Source organism: Ascaphus truei, chromosome 1, assembly GCF_040206685.1.
Source record: "Ascaphus truei isolate aAscTru1 chromosome 1, aAscTru1.hap1, whole genome shotgun sequence".
NCBI lineage: Eukaryota > Metazoa > Chordata > Amphibia > Anura > Ascaphidae > Ascaphus > Ascaphus truei.
In genome coordinates, this window is record NC_134483.1 from 206,561,234 (window position 1) to 206,586,177 (window position 24,944).

A 24,944-nucleotide genomic window follows, 5' to 3' on the forward strand; every position below is an offset into this window, starting at 1 on the left:
TAGGGCTACGTATAAATAGTCCAATCACATTAAATTATGGTAGTAAATACATCAGCATGCAAGTTAAAAAAAAAATGAAACACTGGGTAACAATATACTTCAGGACACACAATGCATTGCATCCTTGTCTCTCCTGTTGGCAAATTGCATCCCAACATGTAATTGTACATTAAGTCTAGCTCATTGTTCCTTTTCTGAGACCATGGGATTAGCTCAGAAATATGTTTTGTGACAGACATGCTCTGTGCTGAGCGGATTTGTATGTTACACTGCTGCTAATTCAAGTAGGAACTTGATGTGTTTTGTGCTGCAGGATTTTTTTTTTTTAAACTGGATAGCTCTGCTTGCTTTTCCTGCGTGTGTTTGTTATGTGTATATGCACAGAGTGCTCTCTTCTACTCTTCCATTACCTCCCCCCACTCTAGCTAAAGAAACACTTAACCAATGAGAGAGCTTAGTTCCACAAATGCTCACATGTGATTGGCTGCGTGCGAAAGGGCATTAGGAACAAAGAAAAGTCCTTTCAGGTAGAGACAGTGCTCCATTCTCCCTCTCTCTTTTTTCAGTTCTGATTTCTCACAATTGCACTGAGCGTCTAGTGAGATGTATTGTAGCCATCTGCCTTATACAGGAGCTGGTGGTTTAAATGATTTGTTTCCAACCTAATATGCACACAGGAAGAACAATGAATATAAAATAGATGTAAAAACAATCCGGCTGCAACATAAAACACTCAATGCAATTAGAAGCAAAGGTCATCTTGATCCTATTCAGATCGTAAGTACAGTTGTGTGCAATGCTATGGCAAGCTGATTTATTATTAACTGCTCCTTGTGCAGTAAATACACACTGAATGCTATAGATACAAGTTCAGTTATGAGCAATGAGAGGGCGAGCGTGGTAGCCTCACGCACACATTCTTGGTGGAGCACTCAGGGCATTTGAGGCACATTACTCTGGGGTTGCACATTCCGAAGGGGGAAAAGTAAACTCGACACAAATGACGAAGCAGTCTAAATACCAGCAACGATTTCCTTCCAGAAGGGAGCAAAATGTTCCCCTTCCCGATCTGTACAACCAGCAAAATATATGCAGACTGCATGCAGCAGGATTGCACCTTCTCTCCTGCCACCTGATATAGAACCTATAAAACTGAGCTCAGTCGAAGTAATGCTTACACGGGGATTATGTGCAATTAACATTTCAAAAGAAGCTATTTATAAGTGGAGTTCATTTTACAAAGCTTTGGTAGCAGCAAAGCTCGTGTTTATTTGGTCTGTCTTATTTTATAAGCAGCGAAACCTTTTTTTGAATTAGAGGTGTACAGAATACACCTTTGAGGTGTGTGCGTGATATACTGTATATATATATATATATATATATATATATATACACACACACACACACACACACACACACACACACACACACACACACACACACACACACACACACACACACACACACACACTGTAGTGTAGATCATAAAATGTTGTTCATCTGTGTATGCATGGCACGCTGTCTTGTTCTCCTTAAACACAGATGTACAGCCGCAGAGAGAAATGTTTCACATTCATGAGTAATAGTTCTGGCAGGGAGAGAAGGGAAAGAACAAGAACCTGAAGGTTTTTCTCGTGTTAAAGACGAGATCAGTATTTTCTTGATATGTTTGTCACCCATTTTTTGTTCTCTCGTCACGACAAGCAATTGAGCTCTTGATCCTCACGTGATGTAAAAAGCTTGAACTGCAACAAAATAGCTGCTTTTATATGGTTGGTTGCTGCTCACTCGCCCTTCCCCCCATCCCTCCTCCTCCTCTTATAGCTCTAACAAACCACTCTAGACTTCCAATCCATCAACAATTCATTACAGCTTTTTAGCTGGGAATGCCAGCTAATTAAAAATACTAAGCATGCTCGGAGATCATTTGACTGGCACACACCAAAAAAAAAAAAAAAACCATAAAGGAGGATAAATGAAATGAAGTAGTGTTGACTGAGAACAAAATACATGTTTTTTTTTCTCTAATGCAACAGTATGATATATTTATGAGATTGGAGATTTGTTGTAATTGTAAACGTTGCATCAAGACACTGTTTAAAGCTATAAAGACTTGCTGCATTAGCACAAACAAATCATAGTGTGCAGAGGAAAGCGTTCACATCCCTCTGAAGACTGAGCATCACACTTAAAATGTTTTGATAATAGGTTTATCAGATCACAGATCCATCTCTGTTCCACCCCCGCTCCCCCCTCCTCTCTTCCCTTCAAGTGTTGTTCAAGAAACCAGATTTGTCAGGAAAACTGGTGGATGGGGGAAGGGTGTGGGAAATGCCACTTCCTGACTAAGCAGAGAGCTGAATCCAGACCAGAGTTTATGTCCCTCTTTCTCTCTCATTCTCTCTCTCTCTCCCCCCCCCTTCTAACCCCCCCTCTCTCCCCTTCACTAATTTATCCCGATGTTAGCACATTCTGTCTTGTTACAACCGGACGCCTGTAGGTTTGTTCATTGGGATCATTACTTGACTGATCAGGATGGCTCTGAAATCTACGTTTAAAGGAGAGACGTGATTGAATTGGTACGAAGAGAAAAAAAAAACTTTTTTTTCCTCCAGTTTTTTTTTCTTGACATATTTTTTCTCCCCCCTCCCCCCCCTTGCTTGGTTTAGATTGTATTTTGGAGGGATGAACCCATTCCCTTTCCTTGTGTTCCTGTCGCCAGTGTGAAACCTAATCTACAGCTGTAAAACTGAAAAGAGAGAAGACTAACGAGAGGAAGGAGGCATTCAGATGTTTTTTTTTGCTAACAGGGGATATTGTGAATTGAATGATTACCCTCTGGCTGAGATATATGACTTTGTTTCTCCTTGATCATTTGTGGTGTTTAAGTAAAATGAGGCACGGAGCTTGTACTGAGTCCGGGGGATGCAGGATTTTGTGCTGGTGGCCTTATTAGCTAAAATGACAAAACAGGAGTAATAAGGTAAGCAATATGTCTTTATTTGTAACAATCATGCTGATGCTGGCATAACGCTTGTGCCTGTGAAATCCCTTTAACTCATCTTTGTCAAACACAGGCTCATTTGCGGTCACTGAGGCCACCTTGGTGCAGATCACTTAAAGTGTATGTCTTAATCAGTTTCCTGTACAGTCTGTAATGCTATATTTAACACACTTAGCAATCCTCTGCTGTGGGATCACTCTATAATTGCGTATTTTCTTTTGCAGTGTAGTTATTTTTTTTTTTTTTTTTTAGCTTTTGAAAAGCAAAACCTTTAATATTTTAAAGGGAAAATTGACATTTATACCAACATGCCAATGATTGATTATCTGATGACCAAAATATCCATGTTCTACACATGCATACTTTGGTGAAATTGTGTCTTATGTGATTGATTCATCATGATAAATGTCAGTAAACATGAAAGCAGGTTTGTTTTGAATGTACAGTATATGCCCCCCAGACCTTTTTACAAAAAAAATGTATCAAGTGATAATCACTTCATCCCAGTCTCACTATATTGTTGTAAAATCCAGATCATTTTCCCCCCCACAGGAGGTCTAATTGAATTTAATAAGGACAGATACTTGGACAATTATTGGCATAAATACCACACAGGAAACAAAAGGAAAAAAAAAAAAAAAAACATTTTCTTGGAATACACATGTATATAGATATATATATTTTTAAGAACATTTAAAAGCAACCCCAACGGAGATAAACGAATGTCCCCTTATCTCCAAAGAGCAGTTCATTGGAATTTAATGCCAGAAATCTCATCTTCAGGATGTCAGTGAGCACTACGACTGCAGGGAAAGGTGTGGATCCCAACGCGGTTGATGCTTATGACAGTGGTGATGACTGGGAAATCGGTGTCGGGAATTTGATTATCGATTTGGATGCCGATTTGGAGAAGGACCGACAGAAATTGGAAATGAGCAACTCTACCAGCAGCGGCTGTGCTTCCAAGGACCAAGGCTTGGTTTCCAGTGGAGCTGTGAACTCTACCTCCTCCTCTACGTTAGCTGACAGCCTCAAATTTGCTTCTGTACAGCAGCAGCAGCAGCAGCCATCCGGCCCCCAAGGGAACAGCCACAAAGAGACTAGCAAATCAAAAGTGAAAAGGAGTAAAACTTCCAAGGATGCTAATAAGTCATTGCCTTCTGCAGCTTTGTATGGGATTCCTGAGATTAGCAGCGGTGCTGGCAAGCGGCAGCAGGAGGCAGGGCGCCCCGGGGAGGTGGTGGCATCTACAGCTGGCATGAATGCAGCACTGGGCCACAGCACCAATGGAGCTGGCCTTCCTGGCAAAGGTGTTAAGGAGGAGAAAACAGGAGGGGGGAAAAGTCAAAGCACCCGGGTCTCCAAAAGGGATAAGGATTCAGGGAAGTCGAGAAAGGACAGCAGTAATAAGTTGCATGACCTTGGGCATCCCAACACTGGAGTGAATAGTCAAGCAGTGGTACATTTGTATGGATTTGGAGGTTGTAAGGCCCCTGGGAATGGCAGCCCCTTTCACTGTGGCAATAGCCTGGCTGGAGAGTTGGCAAAGGGTGCAGTTGATTCGGGGATTATGGGGAACTCTGTGTTGGCTACAAAAGAAGAGGAAGATGAGGAAAGCCACAGGCGAATCAAGAAGTTAAAAACGGAGAAGGTAAGGAAGGGCACTACTTTTAAATACATATTTCTGTGATTATATTTATTTTATATATATTTTACAGCGTGCTTTTGCTTCTTGGCTGAGGTTTCCGTTTAGTTAATGATTTAATTCCCTCGAGTGATCAGTTACTTTTTGATATCTATTTTTTTTGTCTTGCTGAAGGGAAAATAAGTTGTTAAACTTTAACCTCCTTCCCCTCCCACGTCTTCCTGCAGGGCGAGGCACGTGTTTGCAAATACTAATCTGGATATTAACAAACGTTTGGATTCCCCCCCAACTAGTTCTCTAATGCACTTGTATTTCTCTTTGCAATTACCTATGAAATATGTTAGCTGCATAAACAGAAATTGTCTGCATTTTTAAAGGTACTCACTTATTGCTTGATTAACTTATTTAAAAAAAAAATCTGGCTTCCTTTGCTTAGTCAAGAGACATAAGTATGAAATAGTTCTATTTGCATACAATGGTTTGATTTCAGCAGTTGATTGAGGGTTTTTTTTGGTTTGTTATTTCCTGTGTCTCTCTCTGGTGTTTAATGTAACTAACTACTGTTTTCCCCCTCCCCCTAAATCTATTGCATGGAGCAGACTGCTCTGTTTGCACAACAGGATTGAGTATAAACAACCAGTGAGGAATGACATGGTTACAATCATTTGCTCTGTTTGGCCATTGGGGGAGGGAGAAGGTGTCTTATGTATCCTCTTGCATTGGCAGTAGATAGTATTGCACAGTGAAATTGCCTTTTTCTGGGGTGTAACTAGAGAGCTCTTTCAAGAAATGCATGACAGTCCTGTTTCAGACTTTCCTTTGATATGAAAAGGGTTGCCTTGGACTGTGTGAATGTTAAGTAGCTTGAAAGCACATGATGCAAATCAAATGTTAGGACTGGTTGCAGAATGGCTATTCTTGCTGCTCATTGAGGCAGGTTATTTACTAGCAGTTATCCAGAGGGCATAAGGTTTCTCTGGGGAACTAGTGCTTTTGTTGATTGATAATTAAGGGTCAAATGCATTCTACAGGCGGTGAACTCTGTATTTTTTTTTTCATCCTGGAAAGAAGAAATGCTGCAAAGATTGTGTCCTTAAGTGTTATTTCCTAATTCATTATTCTGAAAATGAGCTTTCTTTTGTAACCATTTTGCTGCGAGTGGGACTAGCAGCACATTGCTCATCAATGCATTGCAGGCCCATCTGAAAACCAAGGGGATACATTTAAATATCACTATATAAAGAAGACCTTCTAGACATACACTTCGGTATAACATTTATTGCTTGATTTTACGTTAAAAATAGTTTTTTTTTAATTCGAGAGCTTTTTTTTTTTTTTTTTTAAACGGCTAGTACTATTAGAAACAATAGTTTTTTAATTAATAATTTTTGTAATTAGAAATTTTCTAAAGGCTCTAAAATGTGTGGGGATTTTAAAGAGACCAAGCGTTGGAATGCTATATCTTGATTTAGCATTAAGAAGAAAAAAGTGTTTCTCAATCAGTATTGTTCTTGTCGGTTTCAAATAGGTCATAGAATTGTACATTTTGTGTTAAGAAATGTCTTCAACACATGAATTGCAATGTCATTAAACCAATCTCCAACTCTGTTGCAGTAAGTATTTAGTTTAGTTGTCAATAGTCTTCAACATGCTGTTTCTTAATCAACCTTAACTATCCAGATAAATTGCCCTAATCCAGTGATGATAATAGCACTGGTTAAGGAGTCAGTTCTATTCGATTGGATTCAGTGGCTTCCTGGAATGTGGGAGGTACTGCCCCTTTGTATCCCCTTTAGCCTTTTAATCTTTCAGCCAAATGTTCACATTCAACAATTTTGTTTAGCTGGTAATCTGTACATTTTAGTATCTCAAAGGCTGCTGTCATGGAAACAGAGATTAGCATGCTGTGGTTCCACCAGTACTCTTTATAATTCCTTTCACCATGCTTCTTTAGAGATAAAATGGGTGTAAGAATTCAATATTTTTCATTGTTGTGTTTTATGGCTTCAGTTATTAACTTCATTGTTCATTCAAGGACTTGTATTGAATTGCTGAATAACCTCTTCGAGACACTTTTGCATTGAAATGGTGAAATATTCCCGCAGTGCTGTCCGTCTCAAGGAAATATTGTAATTTTCTCCTAATTTATTAAACTAATCTGATTTGTTTAGCTCATCTTGGTTGTCTGATTCTTTAAAATCATTCTGAAGAGAAAACATAAAGCAAATGGGGAAATCAATATAGACTTTGTTTACACGATCAAGTCTGGCAATAATGTTTTCTCTTTCTAATTGAATGAGAATATATCAATATTTCTAGTAAACTTTGTTCCGTTTTCCTAGGTATACGATAACACTTTTTTTTGTTTTGTTATTCTGTGTGCATTTAATAAATGTGCCATGCAGGTTGCTATAATTGCAATTCTATTTAATTCTCACTAAATCCAAAGTTTGTCTTCATAGGTTCAAGTAATAAAATTGGCAAGTGTGTTGCCGTACTAGCAAAACAAAAAGATCTAGAGGCGAACTCAATTAAAAAAATGAATTCATTTTGTCATGTTAAAAAAACAGAGGTAAAGAGAAACCAATAGGTTCCAATTTATAATGTATATTGATGATTTTGGTTTCTTAAAGCTTTATGTATGCTATAATAATATAAATCGGGGCTACTCAATTACTTTCGATAAAGGTCTACTTTGTCACTTTTTTTATATGTATTCGATCTTGACATTGAAATACATTATTTGAATCCTGTTGTGCTTTTGTGTGGAGCAGAGAAAAGAGGGTCTTGTTCATAGAGCACTCTTTTTAGGGTCCAGGTAAAATAGTCTCTACATCCTGACCCAAACCTCTCCCTTAAGTAACCTTGGTATACATGAATGCAGAGGAAGCAAAGTTGAGTAAGTAATTATTTGGTTCAATACATTTGTGTCACTGGATCAGGAAGTATCACTAGTTTGATATGCTGAAATATAAAGCTTGGAAAAAGACTGTGTGTGTGTGTGTGTGTATATATATATATATATATATGTATATGTATATGTATATGTATGTATATGTATATATATATATATATATATCGCTTTCATTCACCAAATGTGCCATGGTGATCAAAAGGAAATGCAAAACGAGCTTGTCAATCGGGAGTTCACTAATCATTTTACTTTTACAAGTGTCTGCAACTCATTGGGAGACACTTGGATTAATGAATTGATGGTCTTGATTATTGTGTCTTTTCAAATCTTTACACATGGGGTGTAGTTTATATAGAGTAGAGCAAAGGCCAGAAAGGTCATTTGCTATAATTGAAGGACAAAGTCTATTGAGGCTTGACAGCAACCAGTTCTTACAGCTACATAAGCGATTTAGGTTATAAATGAACTGCTAAATATAGGTGTCTAACAATAAGCTGATCTCCAGGATCATAAGTGTTGTTTATTGGTATGTGACAGCATTTTGAATAATGTGAGGTGGCTCTGCAGCCAAAGTTTCTACGTTTAACCTATTGACCTCAAAGAAATGTCTTGCCCAGTATACACTGTAATCCTCTTGACCAGACAGCATTTGAAATGTTCTTATTTAAAATACGCGTGCATTTGGCTCATAAATTTTCTTTTTTTAAATTTCTTTTACTAAGCACTACAGTTTTACATTGAAAATATACGTTCAATTTAATCTATTTTTTTTATTCTACTAGAGGAAAATGTGCTTATTCATAAAAAATCTGAAGCCTGAGCATATTTATGCAAACACACACACACACACACACACACACACACACACAAAATTCTTATGAAATGTTATGATTGGATGGAGAACTATATTATTTTGTAAAACAGGAGAGGCAAATATTTCTAAATGAAATATGTAGATACAGATGATATTCTTCTGTGGTGCTGTACTTACTACAGTATACCACTATTTTTGCTCTAGAAAATTACATTGAATATAATGTGTATATAAAGGGGCTCATTAGAACGGAGTTCACTAAAAGAGTAGTTCAATGTGTATTAAATTACTGTTTTCAATGATGTGATTGTGCAGGTGTGATAAAGACAAATGTGTCATGTTCCACTAGACTAGCTCTTTGCATTGCTGGAGTAAGCGTCGGGAGATATTATAATGTGTGTGTGTGTGTGTGTGTGTGTGTATACTGTATGTGTGTATAGATATATTACCCTTTTCCCATACAAAAGAGCCAACTGCTCTTAATTTCCATCTTCACATATATTTACACTGAAGCACACAAGGCTCCTATTATGTTCTCAATTCTTCTTAGTGCTGCATACATATTGTTACTAGTAAAAATACTGTACCACAGCGCTGTATGAAAACATATTCTGAATATTTTTTCAATATAACTATTCTAATTAAATTGACTTATGAATAGCATAATGCTTGGTCATTCCCATTCCTTTCTATTCTTCAAAATCATAATGGATACTTAATATACATTCTGTCAAGCGTTCAATAAGAAAATTAATGTTTTAGGTTTGTGGTCTGGTAAGTGGCAAAGCACCTAATAAAAATGTAATGTTCCTGCACACTTTTTATGTTGAGGGGTTATTCAGCAGTCTTACATTTTTGAGTCATTCATCCATTAAAGACGGTGAACTGCCAGCTTACAAGCCATGAAAAGAAAAACATCATCTGGCCTTTGTTTGAGGTCTTTTATTGAGGCTAATGACCGGTCTTGTGCCACCCTGAGATAAATGACATTATCTCTGAGTGGCCTGACAGGCAACAGACATGTTAATGTTGAAGCTGCAGGGAGGGTTTGTCATAGTTCTAACAAAAGAATACAATATAGATCTTTGGACATAATTACTATCGCAGGGAAACCGTTTCTTTTTACATATACCAAAAACGTGTCCATGTGTTGTGTTTTTTATTTTTTTATTATTTAAAAAGAAAAAACAGTAGGTGCTACTTCTGGTGTGTAATGTATGTGTTTCTATGTTAATGGCATATGCTGCTAATATATACTAGAATATTCGCATCAAATTGGGCAGCCACACCTTAAAATTTGCAGTTCAAAATATGTAGCTTCTTACCCCCTTCTCTGTCCGCTTAAATCGCCTTTTATTGAAATCTGATATTATAAATACTGTACAGGCATACCCCGGTTTAAGGACACTCACTTTAAGTACACTCGCGAGTAAGTACATCTAGCTCAATAGGCAAACGGCAGCTCACGCATGCGCCTGTCAGCACGTCCTGAACAGTAATACCGGCTCCCTACCTGTACCGAAGCTGTGCGCAAGCGGGGAGACTATAGAGCCTGTTATACATGTGTTATTTACAGCAGTTATGCACGTATATGATGATTGCAGTACCGTACATGCATCGATAAGTGGGGAAAAGGGATTGCTTCACTTTAAGTACATTTTCGCTTTACATACATGCTCCGGTCCCATTGCGTATGTTAATGCGGGGTATGCCTGTATTTATAGCCAGCTGGGTACATTTATGCTATAGCTTCCCCCCCCCCCCAAACCCCTTAGGTTTCCTTATTGTACATATGTTGGTGTTCATCCTTTACGACCTAGCTGTGTGCAAAGTTGTACCAGATCAGTGCTCTTACCACAAATTAACATTAGAGAATAGTGTGAACTGAGGAGTTTTGGATGGTTTTAACCAATAGTTTAGAAATCCTCCTTTTTTGCAACACATTTTGTTAGCAGCAAAGCTTTTTGGGTGTTTTTTTTTTTTTTTTTTCCATATCTTCATTGATTTCATTGGCAGATCAGCAAAATAGCGGTAGGGTTTGCAGCATTTTACATTATGGGGAAAAATGTCTGTCTATAGCCAAAAATGATCTTTTATTTGACGAGGGAGTCAACAAGATAGTTGAGTAGATGTCCCTCAGATGTGGGGGGCGCAATAATTTTCAGGGGGGGCATGGCGGTTGTAGAGGCCCCGTGCTCTTCCCCATGGTATTTCAATTAAATGCCAGGGGATCGTGTGAGGCCTCTGCAATGTCTCCTACCTTGTCTTCGGCAACGTGGCGTCCGATGACCCTGCGGAGTTAAAATGACGTGGCGCCGCCATGAAAACGTGGCGTCATTTGACGCAGAAGACGAGGAGGGGGGCGTGAGCCGGTAAGGAGAGCAGGCAGGGGGAAAAGTTTGCGCACCCCTGCATCAGATGGTGTCGTTTTTTTTTTTTTGGTGTGACTCTTATTTTACTTTTTGAAAAATAAGCAGTAGTTTTAGAATATATCTTGTACTTCTGTCTGACCTTTTTATGGAATGTATCTTCTTTATTGTGAAAGTTATACACTCCACTGTGGTATAGCAGATATCTTGCATCCTTTTTCTATCTCTGGCAGTATTGCTCAGTCTCTTCTATTGTTAACTAGTTGGAAACAAAAAAATACAGGTTGCCCCTTCAATTCAAACTACTCTTGGCAATTTGCCATTGGAATAATGTTTTGCATTTGACTAAGGGGATATAACTCTAAGGTGTAAACACTCCCATATAACTGTCAATTCAATAACATTTCAAGTGGGTGGGAACCAGTGGTGTTTCTCCCCCCCCCCCTCCTCAACTGAATACTGTCTGCTGTGGGATATTCACTGACAAATGAGTAAAATACAAGCATTATGTAGACAGATTTCTTTAAAAGTTGAGAGAGATTTTTTTTTTAAAGCGCCTTGGAGGGTTAACTATTGATTCTTGCTGTGTAATGGCACACACCCACATCCCATGTACAGGGTGACCAAACAGAAACCTCTGCCACATGTCTAGAAGGTTTCTAACCTGGATGACTAAATATAATCCAAACCACTCCCCCTGTAGGCATAGTGACCAGTGATGTCGCTATCAAATATACCTTGAGAAAGGTCCCGCATGCGGACCGAAACGTTGGAAATTATGTCTTGTTAATTTAATATATTCTTTTGACAACCATTTGGAGTGCTGCCTCTGATATTAGTCTCTACACGGTATCGTATTGCCTATTTGTACTATACAGGATTTGCACCCACCATATTGATTTCCCAGACAGAGTGCCTATTCTTTATTTTTTGAGATATATATATATATATATATATATATATATATATATATGTATATGTGTTACACAAATGAAAAAAGAAAAGTGTCCCACTAAAAGCACTCAAGCAACAATAATAATGAAAAAATGTTTATTAATGGACATGGAAAACACTAAACAAATATAAAACAATCCCCAGAGGGTCTCAACATCTGTAAAAATATCAGGGTAATACTAAGATCCTAAGTAAATATAAAATATATATATATATATATTAGTGGGGGTTGGAAAGTTCCAGGTACCAAGAGGAGACACAAATGGGGATCTCACTGTATATAGTGCAAATCATGTTTGTGTAGAGATATGTATAAGGATATCTGGGCACCTTTTTTATTACTTTATATTTAGGGGACTTGATCCTTTTATAGTCACAGCCCATAGCAGTGGTTAGAGCTTTTAGTCGTCTGCCCTGAAAGGTTCCGGAGCACTCCAGGATTGGCCCATACTAACCAGTTCTAAATGGGAGCCCATTCTGATACCTTGGGATAAGGAGGGTACTCCTCAGAGTGACGGGATATATATCCCTGATGATGGAAGTATCTCTACCATGGGTTCTGGTGGTAAGGAGGCAAATCCAAACACAGGGACAGAGAATATCATGCAGATGCAGTGCTAAGGGTACCAAGTCCAGAACCTCTCTAGGATAGTGATGAAAGCTACCAGGGAAGAATAGCAAATGCATTATTTGTCACTCATTGTCTGAAGAGATGTCCTTACATGAGTAGTCTAATCCATGGGATGAATAATGGTCTAGTTTGTAACAAAGTTCAGAGCATCTTCTAGCTTACATGTCCAGCCAGCTCGGATGTCAGCACCCTAAGGCCTCGGCCATGTTCCCTGCTTGCTGGCGGAAGCGCGCTGACGCGCGCTCCCACTCAGCACTGAGCCCCTACAGTCGTAATTAGAGCGGCTTTAGTAGGGGCTCACCTATGCTTCCGCAAGCACGCGGAAGCGTAGGTCTTGGGGGAATTGAAAATTACCCCGCTTGCCGGCGCGACAGGCCGGTCACGTGAGCGGTTCGCCCAATGAGGGCGAACCAGCTCCGTGACGTCACTGGCCCGCCCCCTGACAGCGCGTGAAGGTAAGCAACCGCAAGGCCAGGGAAAGCACCTGCTTTCCCTGAGCCTCAGCGAGCAAGCAGGGAGCCTGGCCGAGGCCTAAGAAGGGAAAAAGACGCAGAGGACCACCTTCTTAAAAAAAATAAGTGATACAGATGTAGACCTCTTTCAGGAGCTGGGTAAAGAGGGATTACACATAGGATTCTTCTTTCTGTGCGGAAGCTAAAAACATTAAAAGATGTGTCCTGCCATTGGAGTATCTAATTCAATTTGTAAATTGTGGTAATTTTTTCTTAAATTGAAAAAATATAGTGTACATTTTTGTAAATGGTTTTATAGAGGTGATATTTCCATTGCTAAATTGTGTATTATTGTGACCAGGAAGTAGATGCCATTGTGTCATAGAAGTATAACTTTACTTAATGATCCCTTTTTGAGGTTTAGATGTATTTTCTTTTCCTCTTCCCTTTTCATTGAAGAGTAACTTGAGGAGTCTTGGTAACAATTTTACTGCCTTCACATGTCAATTTGAAATAATAGCCTACTCTTTAGTTGCACTTTATCCTGCACTGGTGAGCTTGATTCAGGCTTTGATCACAGTAAGAATAAATATTGTGTGTGTGTGTGTGTTCTGGTTGGTCACACAATTTGTAGGACTTACAAGTCACTTTTTTTTTTTTTTAAATCCTTTTGATGTAAGGAGAAAAAAAAGGGGGGTCCGTATTGAGTGTGCTGCAGATATCTTCCTCATGCTGGATAATTTTATTCCTATTAATTTGTAGTTATAAGTTGGCCCTGTGAGAACGTAGTTTTGTTGTAGGTTGTGATATCTTTTAGGGGACCAACATTAGGGTGCACTATAATTTTAATCAAAGAAGAACTGCAATGCTGGCCCCATAAATATACAATTCATTGTGCTGAAGACGACTAGTTCAGCTCCATTCAAATTAATGGTGCTGAACTTGTCTTCAGCACATTGAAGACGATTCGTAGCATAATGAAAATCACATATTGTATATTCTGCATACATTTTACCTTTTTATAATAAGCCTTCAGTTCTTTTTGCAAAAAAGATTTGTATATCCTTTCAACCATCAATAGCTTCCCAACATTGGCTAATGTGCTTCCAAATTCCAAACCTGTTAAAAAAAAATCACTGGCTTTTTAAACTTAATTTTACAATTATTTATACCTGTATAAAGAAAAGTGTGTGTGTGTGTGTTTAAGAAGGTTAAACTAAATTTGTGCATAAAGTACTTGTAGTTTGTAAATAATAAAGTGGCCGTACTGATCGTCTCCACGCTTTGACCACAATTTTGCAATGCGTCTCACTTTTAGAATTTTTTATTTCAAACTAAATGAAACAAACAATGTATTCTGTTTTGTGTAACCAGGAAATTGGCATTTAATTATAGTGCAATCATTTTAGAAATTGAGAATTGTTTTAATGGGATATGGACTGTTGTGGTTTTTTGTTTTTTTTAGGGATCTTTAAAAAAAAAAAAAAAAAAACATATCATGAATATGTAGAGGAGTTAACTAGTAGTACTCTATTTAGCGACCTGCATGCTCATTTTACAAAGTATACAGGCAGACTAAATTATTTTTGGATTTCCTTTTACCTCCTTGGCTGGATATTTCTGCATGGCTCATGTTATAAAGCAATAATGATGTTTGAATTGGAAGGGTTTGGTCTTTTGGTTCTCATTCTTCATACAGAACTGTTTGTTTGTGTGTGGTTCACCGCACTACATGGATAATGCTATCAAATCTGGTCTGTATTATAGGCTTATAAGTGCAGTGCAGCAGCACTTTTCTTGTGTGTTCTGTCTGGGATTCATTTTCTTGCCAGCTCTATCTCTGATGTAAATAAAATGAACGCTTAAACCTATTGCTGCTTTTGTAAGGAGTAAAGTAGGAGCCATGAAGGGCTTTAAATATATTATTTGACATTACAAAGCAAGGATATTTTAGCCAGGCCCCTCTAATTTGCCCACGAAATTGCAGATGAGTATAGCGTAGCATCAACATTTTGCTTTACGAGAACTAGATGAAAAGCATTTCAAAGGAAGATTAAGGAGCGTGTGTGTGTGTAACAATTTTAAATCTTCTTATTGATTTACAAGATTACATATAGTCTCCGGAATAAGAAGCTGGAAGGCAGACATTTCTTGGTTAATGGTTTCCTATATGAAACCATCAAGGATAACTGCACTTTTTTTGTTTTGATTTATATTGCATGCTTATGTGCTAAAAAGTGCTTATTTATAGTGAACAAGAACTCTTAAAAGATAACTAAAATGTCATACTGTAACTGAGCTCAGAATAATAATCCTTTTGGCCGGTTGTCTACATTTACAACTCCTTGTCAAAACCCTACAACAGTCTTTTCCCATGATGCTGCGGCAGATGCCAGACACTGAGCAAGAAAGCAAGCAGCTGTTTCCATTACACAACTGCTATGTCATCATCTTCAATCGTTTTTTCTTTGCTCTTTTTTTTTTTATTATTCACTTCTCACTCATATGCACAAACTTTTTAAAGGTGTTTATATCCGGATCACTGTGTTACAAAAAGTTTCTTTGATTTGGTGTTGCTTAAACATAAGTTCGTACATTTTTGGCTTGCTATTGATTTTGCTTAACATGCAGGCTGAGCCATTTTTTTCCCTCCCTCCTTTTCTCTCCATCAGTTAAAAGTCATTGTTTCCTAGCTGTATGTTGTTATTACTGAGATGTGACTGACAGAACTGGATGCAGTACAGTGAAGCATATTCATTTTCATCTAGTACTCGTTTATTGCCGTGAGCACTGTAAATCTGTCAGCTCTTCACGATACTTTCACCTCTTTCTTTATTTGCTCCAGCTCATAGTTTGACAACATTCCCCTGAGGTGGAATCCTAATCTGCTTCCAATTAGTTGCAAAATGTGACTGAAATTTCAGCATTAGAACTGTTGTTTTTACTTGCACGCACACATCTAGAAACAAATGAATGCTTTTCAATTTATTTTCTGCTTTTTTTTTTTTGGAGCCCTTTAATGTATCTTCCATGAAAAGTCTCCAGCTGCTTTTTAAGTGACTTCCACGGCTTAGAACTCGGCTGTCGCCCCAACTCTCAGATGTGACGAGATTTCAAATGCTTTTGTGCCGACTAAGCCTTCCTATCACTAACTTTGATTAAACTGTATCATCCATGCATAATTCAAATACATATCTTGCCGCAGTGTGTCTAGATTGAAAGGATTCTTACCTGTTATAGAAAAGGGGGTCATTTTGATTTATTGCCCCTATATTCAGGCGGAATATTGTGGGTAGATTCTTTAATGATCCTAATCCTCCACTCGCATGTTTCACATCTGTGACCTTTAAAAGAAATTATCTGGATGATGGAGTCAACTTAATTTCGTTGCCTTGATGCATCGTAGTGCCATAGCTTAAATTTAAATATATTTTTTTATTAAATGGTGCTCTGTGTGTCCAAACACTGGGCATAGTAAAATGATGGGGAGTATCCTCTAAATTTCTGCCCTCTACACCAACGCAGAAAAAGATATACAGTCTCTTCATGTCCATTGTGCAGGTCATGACTGTGACACCCTGGTCTCTTGCATGTTCACGTTTGCAGAAGCTGCTGCTTTTTTTTCTTTTCTCACTGAATTAGTTAATGACTCTGATCATCCCTTCCTTATACAACAGAAATAATACAGTAGACACACTGTAAAATACCTAAAACTTGATTGGCGTGTTAAGCTGCTGCCATGGATGTCTACTCTAAAGGGCAGCTGTCCCTGCCTGGAAATTCAACTATGCTTCTCCTTTCTGCCTCTTTCAGAAGACCCCCAAAGCAGCTGTCTGGTTTCTTCTTCAGTTAAAGCTCAACACAGCAGCAACAAAACATTTTTCGGTGGCATCTCCTGCTCTTACTGCAAATAAAGAAACCCACTCGCTCAAAGGCAAGAGGACACTAGTCTTGCTCCCTTCCCCCTCCCTCCTGGGTAAAAAGCAGCAGACACACTTGGCTGCTGCAGTCTAATTGCAGTGTCTATGATAACACGGCCACTGTAATGCTGTATTTTTAACTGGTGTAAAGCAGTAGCTACATTTGCAGGCGTAAATCTGTAGTGAAGCTTAGCACTCTGTGGCTTTCCTGATTGATGTCAGCAGCAATAACACACTTAAAGAAGGCTCGCAGAATTTCATTTGAACACATTCTAGTTCAGATGGCTAAGTACCAATGAGTTGTATAAGAAGCTACACCTATAAGTGTGGTGACATGTTTGACACCAAAATTTCAAGCATCCACTAATACTGTGCGCACCAGATAAGAAATAATATACTCTTCTGTGTATGTGTGTCATATAGTTTGACTTATCATGAATCACTTTGGTGGCACACACTTGTAATACTGCTAGGTTTTTTGTTTTACCCCAACCCCCCCACCCCCCATTTTCTTTGAGTCCTGATTGTTTCTGGCTAATCAATGTAATCATTTTGTGTGCTTCAATAATAAGCCCATAGAAAATGTATTTTTATTTCCGCTTACTGGTTAAGTGGGGAAAAGGAATTTTGACTCTTAAGTAGTATTTTTAATTTTTTTATTCAGTTAAGGGTCTGGAATAATACACTTCTACTATGCAGTAATGCATTGGCCTTCACCAGTTATGGAAATGCACAAGTATGGAGGATTTTTGAAGTGACCTAATATTTTGTGACCAAGATGCAGTGTTAAAATGTACTAGTTAACCAATAAGTAACACAGGTTTTAGTTTCTGGACAACAGTTTAACTGCAAAATGTAATCCACTTTAGTACTCTGCGGATTACCATATGACGACATTTTTCTTACTTGTTTCAATGGACTTGTTTATAATCTGTGTACGAGTAGTTTTACATTTTAGTGTAAAATGTTTAATTCCTCAATTTGTTTATCAATACAGCAGTAATTTGCATTGAGCAATGAAAAAGGTTTATTGGTTTGGTATGGGACACGTTGCCTGAATTTTCTTTGTATGCGTGGAAGAAGGAAGCATTTATCTTGCAGCAAGGAAAAAGACCAGACTTGTAGTGATATCTTACTTGAATGCACACTTTATTATCCAAACCCAATACAGAAAATGTGCAACTTTGGAAATGTCTTCATTTCAGTGAGTGGCAGATTAATGTAAAAATCAGCATGCAAAGTAAGATATTCATGTATAAAAATAAATATGGTAATTCTACTTGTATCTCTATGCGTTTCTTATTGCATAGAAAGCTAATTACATTTGTCATTCAGAATTATTCTGCTTCCTGAGTGGATTATGTTCACATCGAAGGCATCATTTCTTTATGCCCTTCAACAATAACCAATAGATTTTTACAGTTCAAGTAGAATAAGTGTATTTTTCAATTTGCCGTAATTGACAGAGTGACTCCAAGTACTTGAACAGGGCAAGCACATTTCTTTCTCTCTCTTTTTTTTTTTTACATTATTAATTCTGCAGGCAAATGCCACAGTGCTTCTAAGGAGCATTACATGCTTTTGTTGACGGCTTACAGTTTTATAAACTCTAAATGAGCTTATTGCCTTTTAACCATTATGAGTACTAAATAATAGAAAAACCTATGAGCCTCCAGATTGGATAGCCGCCAAGCACCCACAGCAAGGGAAAAAATAAATGAATGGTTTAATTGTAGAGCAAATCATTTGTTTACAGATTAAAACCTTGTTGGTAGCCAATTGCTATGGACAAAGTACAGGAAATGAATGTCTAGCTTTAGATGTTGTCACTGTTGTGGTGTATTACTCCGTCCTCACACAGCGAAAGGCAAGGATAATGGATTGTGCGGGCGCTACTTCTAAGTCTTCTGTGTCTTAAAAAACAACAAAAGGCTGGGGGAAGGGCACTGTTAGTTTGCTTGTGCAGCCTGACTGGAACCAGACAAGCCTACTTACTCCAAGCAATTGTACACCAGTTGTTGGCAGAAAGACTTGCCTCTTTTCTTTAACTGTCTGAATTAAAACAAAAGAGTGCGAAAGGGGGAATGTCTTTGTGAATTTTGAACAAACATAATACCCTAAGTACTGCAATTTTGTCTGTTCAGAGACATGGTCAAAGATAGCTGAGTAAATGTCTTTTGTCTCCTAACCTTAAAGCAAAAATCTGATCTGCTTCAATTTTTTTTTTCCATTGACACACAAAAACCATTTGGTTCTTATTATATCATGATTGTATCGTAACTCGGGAAACCTGTGATCTGTGCATGTATTAAAATATATCGTCCCAATTCCAGGGAAGTCCCGCAACTTTGCCAACTTACTAAAGGTGATGTCAATGGAAAGCACCAGTGGAATTTTTGGTTCAAAATCATGTTTTCTTTGCATAGAATGGATAGTGGATAGTTTGCTGTCATTAAAAATGCTCGTCCCTATGATAATGGACTTTGGAAATACAATAGATTAAAATGGCTCGCCATCGTTTTGCTGTAATCTAGTTCCATTTGGTGTGTGTTTGTATAGATATCTCTCAAATAAAAAGATCACTTGTGAGCACATTCACATGTCAGACAGGTCTGCAACCCTGCTTTTAGCCATTATTACCTAGCATACAGTGCTTCCACTGCAGCAAGGGATTCTCGGAAATGACATGCAAATGAGCACACAGTGTCGCCGTTTGCCTCATCCATTTTTACATGGAACCCTTATAAGCTTGTGCTTTCTGCATTGGGCTGCGTTTATAGTTAGGGCAACTGCTACATTGCGCAGCGCCGTAGTAAGTGCATGCAGTCCATCGCAGATGCCCATAGTGGACGCGACGGCTGACGTCATGTGGTTGCGATTGCTGGAATTCAAAGGATTTTGACTTCAGCCAATGAGGGCGAACCGCTCACGGCCACGCCCCCCGGTCGCCCTCTCTTGTCTCCTGCACTATAAAGAGATTTGTTTGTCCGCTCACCTAATATACAGGAATATTTATTGTGTGACTGGTGAATAGGAAGGAGAGTAATGTAGTATAAACTAAGTTGATCCAAGAGGGATCAGAAAGATCATTTTATATAGATATATAGATATATAGATATAGATATATAGATATATAGATATATAGATATATAGATAGATATATAGATAGATATCTCTCTTCATGGGAAATATTTGGTGGACAGAATTAATCCTGCAGATAATTATACTGCTATGGCTATCTTATAGACAATTGGATCCGTTTTCATTAAAAATAAAATACTATTTTATTACATCAATTATTGAGTGGCACATTGATATATATGTACAGTGAAATAATGTATTTAAAAATAAAATCCCCCTAGAGGAGTTTGAGTTGTGTTGAAGACTGGGATAGTTATAATAAACCGGACTTGTCAAGGTATACTTCAATATGTATGTCCAATTTAATTATATACAGGATGGCTACTCAGAGATCATATATAAAGCGTGATGTATAAATGCTGTATTCCCAATATATATGTATTTTGTCATTGTTGATAAGGTGTATAGGCAATACATGTGTTGCTATTAAATACAGGATCTCTGGAATGCTGCAATGCAGTGGAAGTGTAAGCAATTGCCTTAAGGTAAAGGAGTGCTAGCTAATCTAAAACAGCATGCTGTGTCTACGACAGAATGGATTAAACGGTCACGGAGGACTAGGCACTACTGTCCAATAGGTCGAAGCTTTTGGCACCCAAGATTCGGAAACAACCTGATACCAATATAAGGTTCATAAGTACGTATTCCAATCAGTCTCATGAAGTGAAAAACATCCTCCAGAGACATTGGAATATCCTATTAGAGGATCAAGACGTAAGACAAGTCTTATCAGATAAACCCTCCACCGGATACAGAAGATCCAGAAATATTGGTGGCAGATTACTACATAGTCATTTTCAGACACAGTTGGCTAGAACATGGTTAGGTGACAAGCCATAAGGATCATACCCCTGCACAAGGTGTAAATCAATGATAATTACAAAAACATTTACAAACACCATAAAGACCGCTTAATTAAAAATCAGAAGTTTTATTAATTGTCAAACAGGTGTAATTTATTTAATTACATGCAGTTGCGGGGAAATATGTGGGGGAAACCCGCAGACAACTTAAAACAAGAATTCTTGAACATATTGGAAGTATAAGGAATGCCCGTAACACACCAGTTGCAAAACATGTCTTAGAGCGGCGTTGTGCAAGCTGGGGGGCGCAGTGGTTGCAGGAGTCCCGCGCTCTTCCCCAAGGCATTTAAATTAATGCCGGGGGATCGCATGAGGCCTCTGCAACTTCACTTACCTTCTCTTTGGCGATGCGTCGCCATGGCAACGCGGCGTGAAATGACTCCGCTGGGTCATGAGACGTCACGTGACCCGGCGACGTCATTAGGGGCCGGAGAGGAGGTAAAGGAGGGAGGGAAGCGGGAGGGGAGGTGCGAGCAGGAAAGATTGTGCAGAGCTCTGTTATAGGTCCATAACGGTAACAGTGAGGCACTGCAGTTTGCAGGTATTGAACACGTTGCACCAGGCCCACGGAAAGGTAACTGGGATAAACGACTTTTACAGAGGGAGTGCCGCTGGATATTCCAGTTGCACTCCCTCTGCCCCCAGAGACTCAATGAGGGGTATATTTACTTATACCACTAACCGTGGCAACAACAATCTACACATATATTAGATCATCACTAGGACATCCCCTAATGTCAACCTCACAATATTTATAATATATTTCATATATTATATATATTTATTCATTACACCTATTACTAATCACTCGGAGGTTTCTTAATAATAACGTAATTTATTTTCCATGGGAATTTAAGGGATCCAGGTATATAGTTTAAATATCACCATGATTTGTATTGACCAATAGGGGCAGATCACTTCAGATTACAGTTAAACTCCTACACCACACTTACTACATGTACTTAGTTTAACCACACTATATTATGTTATATCGGATCCCCTTACTGTTACAAACAACATATCATCGTAATGATATAGTTGTTTAGGCCCATCGTGTTCAAATTTACCTGCTTATATCGAGCGTCACTAGGATGATCTCTCAGAATGGCCGTAGCCTTACCAAGTTCACCCGATCTGTCATACGCCTTTGTTTACACAATTCGGTCCGGTATCCTGAGCCTCTGGCTCTTAAACTGCTATCTGTTTCTATTGGCGAACAGATAACCGTGCCTCCATTTCTATGATGCTTAAATACTCACCTCATGGATCATTTTACTGGACTCCTCCCCCATGAAGAAGCGAGGTCAGCTCGCGAAACGCGCGTCGATGTAGGACGTCACGGGAGTTGCGACATCAAGCCTGCAGATTACGGCTCGTATACTAGTGTTATTTCTTCTCAGTCTCTCCTGGTCTCCGTGACCGTTTAATCCATTCTGTAGTAGACACAGCATGCTGTTTTAAATTAGCTAGCACACCTTTACCTTAAGTCAATTGCTTACACTTCCACTGCATTGCAGCATTCAGGAGATATGGATGCCCCCTTTTCACAATTTCTAAAGCAGCAATCCCGCCTGGGATCTTACCTGATCCGCAGTCCCTCAAGGTACTATACTGGAGGGGAGGTGTTCCCTACCAGTCTTTCGAGGTCTCCCGTGTGAAACTTGAGTCAGATCTGGAAGAAAGAAGGGTAGGTTACTTCGGTGTAGGTATACGGCAGTTAAAATAAGACAGGGAGGGTGAGAGAGACAGAGACAGAGAGGGTGAGAGAGACAGAGAGGGTGAGAGAGACAGAGAGGGTGAGAGAGACAGAGAGGGTGAGAGAGACAGAGAGGGTGAGAGAGACAGAGAGGGTGAGAGAGACAGAGAGGGTGAGAGAGACAGAGAGGGTGAGAGAGACAGAGAGGGTGAGAGAGACAGAGAGGGTGAGAGAGACAGAGAGGGTGAGAGAGACAGAGAGGGTGAGAGAGACAGAGAGGGTGAGAGAGACAGAGAGGGTGAGAGAGACAGAGAGGGTGAGAGAGGGTGAGAGAGAGAGAGGGTGAGAGAGAGAGAGGGTGAGAGAGACAGAGAGAGAGAGAGACAGAGAGAGAGAGGGTGTGAGAGATGGTGAGAGAGAGAGGGTGAGAGAGAGAGGGTGAGAGAGACAGAGAGAGAGAGGGTGAGAGAGACAGAGAGAGAGAGGGTGAGAGAGACAGAGAGAGAGAGAGGGTGAGAGAGACAGAGAGAGAGTGGGTGAGAGAGACAGAGAGTGGGTGAGAGAGACAGAGAGTGGGTGAGAGAGACAGAGAGTGGGTGAGAGAGACAGAGAGTGGGTGAGAGAGACAGAGAGTGGGTGAGAGAGACAGAGAGTGGGTGAGAGAGACAGAGAGTGGGTGAGAGAGACAGAGAGTGGGTGAGAGAGACAGAGAGTGGGTGAGAGAGACCGAGAGTGGGTGAGAGAGACCGAGAGTGGGTGAGAGAGACCGAGAGTGGGTGAGAGAGAGAGAGAGACAGAGAGGGAGAGGGACAGAGAGGGAGGGGGAGGGTGAGGGAGAGACAGACACGGGTAAACACACACACACACACACACACACACACACACACACTGGTACACACACATACTGGTACACACACACACACTGGTACACACACACACACACACACTGGTACACACACACACACACACACACACACACTGGTACACACACACACACTGGTACACACACACACACACACACACACTGGTACACACACACACATACACACTGGTACACACACACACACACACTCACACACACACACACACACACTGGTACACACACACACACACTGGTACACACACACACAGGTACACACACAGACACTGGTACACACACACACACACACACACACACACACTGGTACACACACACACACACACACACACTGGTACACACACACACAGACACTGGTACACACACACACACACACACACACACACACACACACACACACACACACTGGAGTACTGACAGAGGCAGCCACGAGCAGGTGGCTCTCCGCCTCCCCCTGCACCCACCCCCGCATTTAGGGGGGAGGGATAGGAGCGCCGGGACACAAAGGTAAACTGCCGCCCCCCCTCCCCCGGAGGGCAGCCACGGGCTCCCGGGGCAGAATGGGGGAACACCGCGCAGCCACCACTGCCAGCCCCCGCGCCCATCTCCCGAACCAAGGGGACGGGGGGGGGGGGGAGGGAGCGCCAAGACAGGAGGCAAAGGATAAAAAACCCACCTCCTATCCCCCCGGGCGGGCAGAGGGGGGGAAACACCGCGCAGAAGAGCCAGGAGCCGTGGGCAGAGACACACACCACGTGTGCTCTGCCGCAGGAAGCGGAAGCCCCGCCCCCAGGCACCCTTGCCTTCCATCCATTCCACATGCCGGTCCTTGGTGAAGGATGATGCCGGGGGGCGGGGCTTAATGCCGGGACGCTGGGGATTGGCCAACAAGGTAGGAAACTGCCGGGGGGGGGGTTGGCATTAAAAAAAATAAAAATACTTACCAGCCGGGCTTCTGCAGTCTCCTCCTCCGCGCCGCCGCAGACTCGCGCACAGTGCACCGCAGCTTACTCGCGCACCGCCGGCGACAAAAAAAAAAATGGGGACACAGTGAGGAAAATCCGGGACATTTCCGGTACACACAGAAAACCGGTACAGCTCCCGAAAAACCGGGACTGTACCGGCAAAAGGGGGACGGGTGGTCACCCTACCTATAAGGTAATTATTAAAGCTAGCATAATCTTGTCCCTATATATTGGGAATACAGCATGTATACACCACGCTTTATATATGATCTCTGAGTAGCCATCCTGATATAATTAAATTGGACATACATATTAAAGTATACTTTGACAAGTCCGGTTTATTAGAACTATCCCAGTCTTCAATACTACTCAAACTTCTCTACGGGGATTTTATTTTGAAATAATTATTTCACTGTACATATATATCACCGTGTCACTCAATAATTGATGTAATAAAATTGTATTTTTTTTTTTTAATGGAAACTGATCCAATTGTCTATAAGATAGCCATAGCAGTATAATTATCTGCAGGATTCATTCTGTTCACCAAATATGCCCCATGAAACTATAGTGTGTGTGTGTGTGTGTGTGTGTGTGTGTGTGTGTGTGTGTTCTTTCTGATCCCTCTTGGATCAACTTCCTTTATACTCCTGCACTATAAGCAGGAATCGCTATTACAACAGCAACGGGTGGCGGTTG

At 40.1% G+C, this 24,944-nt stretch overlaps 1 protein-coding gene across 6 annotated transcripts in view; it reads left to right on the forward strand.

The window, feature by feature from the left end:
* Positions 1-550: 550 nt before the first annotated feature.
* The window catches only part of ZNF608 (zinc finger protein 608), an 81,072-nt gene continuing 56,678 nt past the window's right edge, over positions 551-24,944 (forward strand). For 2 of the 6 annotated variants that reach the window (XM_075600598.1, XM_075600607.1), the window contains exons 1-2: positions 552-777; positions 3,788-4,655. In XM_075600598.1, coding sequence (XP_075456713.1) covers positions 737-777; positions 3,788-4,655 — 909 coding nt within the window. In that variant the 5' untranslated portion in view covers positions 552-736. Of the gene's footprint in view, positions 778-2,114; positions 2,984-3,556; positions 4,656-24,944 lie in introns of those variants that run through there. The other 4 variants (XM_075600642.1, XM_075600632.1, XM_075600615.1 and 1 more) reach the window with 4 other exon arrangements.